This window comes from Apium graveolens, chromosome 6 (genome assembly GCF_009905375.1).
Source record: "Apium graveolens cultivar Ventura chromosome 6, ASM990537v1, whole genome shotgun sequence".
NCBI lineage: Eukaryota > Viridiplantae > Streptophyta > Magnoliopsida > Apiales > Apiaceae > Apium > Apium graveolens.
This window is the reverse complement of record NC_133652.1, coordinates 118265709-118272675: the sequence shown is the minus strand read 5'-3', so window position 1 is coordinate 118272675 and position 6967 is coordinate 118265709. Positions and strand designations below refer to the sequence as shown.

General features: G+C 32.2%; 1 protein-coding gene across 1 annotated transcript; it reads left to right on the top strand.

Annotated features, from left to right (window-relative positions):
* The first annotated feature begins 851 nt into the window (after positions 1 to 851).
* LOC141667333 (UDP-galactose/UDP-glucose transporter 2-like) lies at positions 852 to 4280 on the top strand. The gene is made up of 7 exons (XM_074473775.1): positions 852 to 1409; positions 1795 to 1823; positions 1915 to 2116; positions 2252 to 2494; positions 2610 to 2711; positions 3297 to 3404; positions 3720 to 4280. Exons 1-7 carry the CDS (start codon positions 1281 to 1283, stop codon positions 3975 to 3977), a joined length of 1071 nt encoding a protein of 356 aa, XP_074329876.1. The 5' UTR covers positions 852 to 1280; the 3' UTR covers positions 3978 to 4280.
* The last annotated feature ends 2687 nt before the right edge of the window (positions 4281 to 6967 follow it).

Here is a 6967-nt window from a genome sequence, read left to right as displayed (position 1 = left end):
AAGTGTTTCAGTAACATATACTCATATATGTTTGTGTGGATAATATTATGAATACATCTTAAATTTATTTTATCTTCATATAAAATATACTACAAAGGCAGTGAAGCTAAACCTGCATATTGATGAAAAATAGAAAGAAGTCGGTATACACTTTTTATAAACATTATATGCAGTCACACTAACATCGTGCAACAACAAAGTTAAATGCAAAATAATTGGGACATATTTAACAGACACTTGATATTTTGAGGTAACTTCGCTGAAAATGTTTCCAATTATGAATTGTTCACATCGATAACCAAGCAAATACATATCAAAATCGGCACAAATTACAAACAAAATTGGCAAAAATTATTAACATCGCAAACAATGTAACATCCCAGAAGTTACAAGTTAAACTAGAACATGACCCGTTACAAGTTAAACTAGAACATGACCCGTGCCTTGCACGGGTTCTCATGCTAGTTAGTATGTATAAGTTTGAATTTTTTAGTGTGTAACAAAGTGCACATGCTAATATTCCGTACTTGATAAATTATAAAAAATTTATTGGCGCAACAATTAATAATGATGGACCTGTTTTATATACACGAAAATCTTTACTAATAAAATTTTTACAACTTATTAAATAAATTTTTAGTATGTGTTATTGAATACATACTAAAAAAATGGATATAAATTTTAAAGATGATTTAGCTTGAACAAGCCTAGTAATATCGAAGTCATATTCATTGTCTTAGAAAAGATCTAAACGCAGTCCGAAGAAAAATGACATTTTGTTAAAGTATTATAATTTGATTAATTACAATTATAATAATAATAAGAAAAAGAAATAAGGTAGAGACAAATGACTATGGGGTTGAAAGCAAGACTTGTAAACCTCCTAAGACTCTCCAGGCTTTTACAAATCACATGAACTCTCTGCCCTTCTGCCCCTGTGCTTTCTCTGCCTACTAGAATCAAGCCCACAATTCCTCCCCCTTTCTTCCCTCTCTCTCTCTCCCCTCATTCTTCACCATATTAATACTACTATTCTCACTCTATATCTACATAATACTATATACTTACTTACACGTAAATGATGGGGGAATAAAGAGAGAGATTGTTGCAGAAGTTTACTCAATTCTTTCCTTGTGCATGTTATTAAACACCCCCCCCCTCTCTCTCTCTCGCTGTCAATTAATTGAAGAGCCGATTTGACTCCCTGGGTCATTTCTATATTAATTGAATTGAAGCGATCCCTTCTTTTTATTTAAAGAAAAGAGGAGATTAATTAAGGGATGAAGGCTACTGAAGATCAAGCTCGGTCTTTGTTCGGGATATCACTCTCTGATAGACCCAAATGGCAACAATTCCTTATTTGCTCTTCTGGCTTCTTCTTTGGTTACCTTGTCAATGGCATTTGTGAGGTTTGTAACCTCTCTCTCTCTCTCTCTCTCTCTCTCTCTCTCTCTCTCTCTCCCCCCTCTCCATCTCTCTCTGTATATTTTTTTATGTGTATATGTGTTTTAGCCTGCTTGGATATATTCTCTCTGTATGTTCCCTCTTTTTTATGTTAGTTTTCTGTTTCTTTTTTTGCTAAATTTTTATGTTAGTTTTCAGTAATCAGTATATTTGTATATTGTGGAAATAACTCATCTTTTACCAAATTTATGTGCTCAATTTACATTTTGGGTGTGTATTTTATATGTTTTTGGTGTATTGCGTGTGTCTACACGTATCTGTATTTGCTTGGAAAAATTGTCTGCTTCTTGATGATTTTCTTTAAAGAAATGTTCCTTCTTGGTTTTGCAGGAATACGTATACAATAGACTCAAGTTCAGGTGTGTTGATTTTACCTTTTTTTACCGTATTTAATAAAATAAACAAAATTTGATCTGGATTGTTTATTAACAATTTGAAACTGGGTTTCAGCTATGGGTGGTATTTTACTTTTATACAAGGCTTTGTATACTTGGTACTGTTATATTTGCAGGGGTTTACCACCAAGCAAATGGTGAACCCATGGAAAACTTATGTTAAACTCTCCGCTGTTTTGATGGGCTCTCATGGTTTAACCAAAGGGTCTTTAGCTTTTCTTAATTATCCGGCGCAGATCATGTTCAAATCCACTAAGGTATGTATTGCCATTTACCAACCATATATTGCTCAGTTGTATATATTTTTTAATTGATGATATTTGACTTGAATTCTTGGCCTGAATATGTATAATTGTAGGATAGAAAGTCTAATCCTTTTGGTGCTAGTGCAGGTTCTTCCTGTAATGGTGATGGGTGCTTTTATTCCTGGATTGAGAAGAAAATACCCGCCCCATGAATATCTCTCTGCTTTCCTTCTAGTTGTTGGTTTGATCCTCTTCACCTTAGCGGACGCCAACACGTCTCCTAATTTCAGTGTCATTGGTGTTGTGATGGTATCTGGTGCTCTTGTCATGGATGCATTCTTGGGGAATTTGCAGGAAGCAATTTTTACCATGAATCCAGAGACTACGCAGGTAATAGTTGTTGCATTTATGGTAGTAATTACTAATTAGTGTAGATGTGACACATTGGCACGTGTTTTGACTTGTAAATATTCTTGTTCTGACTATTCTATTACAAATCGTGAAGATGGAGATGTTATTCTGTTCAACAGTAGTGGGGTTGCCCTTTCTTATTCCACCTATGATTCTAACTGGAGAGTTGTTCACGGCATGGAAGTCTTGTGCTCAGGTAAAGATTTGGTCATCATACCAATTCAGTTTTTCATTCGGTTTGCGGGGAAATGTTGTGCTTTAATTAAGAATGTTATTGGTAGTTTTTACTTGCAACGTTTTCATAGAATTAGCACCCAAAGGAAGTTCCTATGGTATATTTATGAAGTTGACTACCTAATTAATTAATTCTACCAATCCACCACCTGTATCATGTAGGACGGTTCTGTTGCTTTAAGCTGTTTGGAATTTAATAATTGTAAATAGCATAAACTTCTTCATAAGGGAATATAAAAGTAATTACATGGCCAGCAGGCCCAGCACTCTGCATTGACTTATGCTTACTTTTCCTTATCTTATTGTATTTTCTGCTGCTTGGGGAAATTATTTTATGGTTTCTTTGTATTTCTATTAATTGGACAATCAGCCTTGCCGCTAGGTTATCAATGAATCCTCACTTCAAAACATTTTACTAATTGTAACTTTGTAAGTCGAAAGTAAAGATATCTGAATCTTGCTTCTAGTTTATATGTTCCAAGAATGTTATTCAAGAGCTTGCTCACTCAGAAGTTAATACCTACTTGTTTGCAATAACATTTTGCAGCATCCATATGTGTACGGAGTATTAGTGTTTGAAGCCATGGCCACATTCATTGGGCAAGTCTCTGTTTTATCGTTGATTGCTATATTTGGTGCTGCGACCACTGCGATGGTACTTTCTTGCCCTTTTTTGCGTAAAGATCTATGCTTGAATAGTGAGAATACACATAGCTGTAACTTACAAACACAACAGAGCTTGAGGCAATCAAGATTCCTGTTAGTTTGTTTGGTACATCTCATCACTTTAAAGTCGTTCTGCAAGCTTATTCTGCTTCTCAGTTATCAACCAGCTATCAAAGATGGACTCTTTTTCTATCACAGATTATGTACTGTTTAGGAATGCTATATATGGTTTTATCTTTCATTGTTAGTGATAATTGATTTAAACTATTTTTTAACTATGGACACGATACATTCTGGGATGCAGATAACAACTGCAAGAAAAGCCGTAACTTTGTTGCTATCATACTTGATCTTCACAAAGCCGCTGACTGAACAGCATGGGTCAGGGCTGCTGCTCATTTCCATGGGTATCATCTTGAAGATGTTGCCAGAGAATAAGGCTCCCACCCGGATACCGATATCAAATGCCAATAGCAAGCATGAAAGATCACTCCGAGCTGAAGAGAAAAGAGCAGCACGAAGTACAGAAGTTGATGAACATGAAGAGAGACCACTTGTCTGATAATGAAGCAGCTTTCTAATTTGGTCAGCTTAGCTAATGCCTCTATGTTATCTTCTTGAATCAAGTTAACAATTTAAACAACCATCTTTCTTATTTTCGGATCCTTTTAATATTTCTCATTAGTGAAATTTTCGTGTCTTGTAAGTACCTAGAGAAGTTGGGGTGTGTGTTTGTAGAGAAGCTTTATCATTGCAGATTTGCTATTAATGGTTTAAAGGGTAGTAGTTTTATGCATTTTTTCTTAAATATTTGTACTTATTTGTAAATTATTTACTTACAAAAAATTAACTCAAACTTATATCATCGAATGAGCCTATCAAAAGTTGTGTTCTATTATTTAATTCAGATATATTTTTGTCAGGTATTTAATTCAGATATTGAATTATCATACGGCGTTCCATTTTTCCTTACCTGTCCTTTTTTTTTCAGAAACAAAAGTTTAATTATGAATTGTATTCAAAAAAACAATACTCGTTATTTCCTAGAAATATTCTTATAATGAATATTAGAAATTAAAATAAAAAAATTTATAAATCACGTCGAAATATAGCATATAGTATGCAAATCGATCATGTCAGATTTAAAAAAAAAATTATCGTTTGACGAGAAAAATCAAATTAAGAACGGAGAGGAAAAACTGACATTTTATATGGGAGGGTGTAATTTAATTATGTGCGCCCGTCTAGAGGGTCATTAGATTAGATTAATCTAAAGCTATAGATTAGTTTTTATTTTTGATTTTAAAATTTATTTTCATTTGAACAAATGTCTGTATACTCGTATCTTATCCTATCCTAACCCCCCTCTCTCTGAGTAAAGTTCTATGAAGTCCGCTTTTAATTGAAGTTGTAACGACAGGGAATTTTACGTTTATATTATATCATGATTATAATAAAATATGTGAATTAATGTGTCATTTATGTGTGATTATCTGATAAACCCTAACTGTTACGTGATACGTGTATTCCATGTCATTTCTGTATTTTTAAGGTATTTTTCAGATATTTTATTATGCATTTATAGGTTTTATTTCAAACGTTTTATGACCCAAACGATGATTTTAAAGCCAGTATTTCAAATAAAATAATGGGCCTTATTTTTCATCAAATGGCTTTTACAATCGCCTTGTTCTGAACATCTAGATAATTTATAAATTTTCTCGTTTTGCGAAAAATGATTTTTCCGGGCCCCATTGGGTGTCAAAAACCCCACAAAAATCACATTTTTATTTTTATAAAATTATAGGACTTTCATTTATATTATTTCTTTGCATTTTTGCATTATTCACAATTTTTGGGAATTTTTGGCATATATATTGCATATATAAAATATTTATAAATTAAATTTTAATACTCAAAAATTATAAAAATTAGGGCCCAATATTTTTATTTAATGTATAATTAGCCCCTTAATTTTAATTAGGAGTATTATTTTTACTACTATAAATAGCCTAATTTTTATTTAATTAATTATAATTAATCATTAAAATCTGCAAAATTACCAAAAATTCTCTGAAATCGGGTCGGGAAGAACAGGTTCGGGTCGAAGAATCAAGTCGTGATTTCTCACTGATTACAGCATCAAATCGTGTGATTCAAGTACTCAAATCGAAGGTTTTGATCTGTTCTTTCTGTTTCTTGCATCAATTTCACGTTTTATTGCATTTTATTTGATTTTTGATTTCTAGGGTTTATGTTCGAATTAGGGCTTTTTGATTCGGGGGTTATTTTGATGATTGATATAGCTTTGTTAGATGATTTACAGTCGATTCATGGTGTTTAATTGAACAAACGATGTTTGGATAATGATTCACGATTTCTAGGGTTTAGGTCGAATTTTCAAAACACAACTCGATGATTTATGTGAATATTTGGTTCTTGTAATGTTAGGGTTTTGATTGTATATGTTCTTAGCTTCATTTTGCACTATATAACGTTTGATGTTATGTACAAATGAGTGATTTGGATTTTTGGCCGGAGTTCTTAATGATTTTGATCGGAGAATGATATCCAGGGATGTTTCTGGTCGATTTTGGCCTGAAACAGATTGGGGAAGTAGTTTGGGATGTTTTGGGATCAAAAAACGGAACCTAACGGTGTCCGTTTGGCCAGGAATTGGACTCGCCGGAGTCCGGTGAAGTCGCCGGATTCTGGGTTTAAACCCAGATTCCGGTGGTGTTCTTCACAGACCCGGAATCCAACCCGGTTGACCCGTTTTCAGAACCCGGTTTTGATCCACCTTGTCAGATGTCTGTTTTCTGACATATGTTTCTGGAAATTATTTTTACTTTTTATTTTTATTAATTTTAAAAATCAGTTTTATTTATTTTGTAAATTGATTAATTAATTAATTTATATTATTAATAATTCTGAATTATTTTCTAAAAATCAGATTGAATTATTTTCTTAATTATTTATTATTTATTTATTACTTATTAATTATTTAAAATTGATTAATTATTTTGATAATTAATCAAATAATTTTCAATAAATCATAATAAATTCATTTTAATTTCAAAAATTATAGAAAAATTATTTTTAATTCTGATTTTCTTAAATAATGATTTAAAAATTATTTTTGGGTTTTAAAAATTAGTAATAATTATTTATAATGATTAATAAATGGAATTATCAGTATTTAATTAATAATAATTCAACCGTTAGTCCGTTTTGCGTGAAACGAAAGCCTGTTAACTCAGAAAAATGAATCATTTTCATTAAAAATAATATCAAAGCTTAATTTCTTTTAGAAGTTAGTTGATTTTGTGACTTGTTTGATTATCAGTCAAGGTACGTGCCGAGACGAGTCCGAAAAATTCCGGAAAAATGGGAAACGAGTCAGATAACGATCAGTTGAGCGTTCAGCGAGTCGATTTTGGTTTTAAAAATTATTTTAACCATAAAAATGATTATGTGCTTATGTGATTATGTGTATTACGTGGTTAATCGAGTCTTACTTGCTTATATGTAATACATGAGTCAGTCATAAGC

Bases quoted from the DNA above. Each gene is read 5' to 3' on its own strand.
- LOC141667333 (XM_074473775.1), top strand. From the start codon at position 1,281: ATGAAGGCTACTGAAGATCAAGCTCGGTCTTTGTTCGGGATATCACTC. The intron at 2,495-2,609 runs GTAATAGTTGTT...CAAATCGTGAAG, and splicing joins TGAATCCAGAGACTACGCAG to ATGGAGATGTTATTCTGTTC. The intron at 2,712-3,296 runs GTAAAGATTTGG...AACATTTTGCAG, and splicing joins CATGGAAGTCTTGTGCTCAG to CATCCATATGTGTACGGAGT.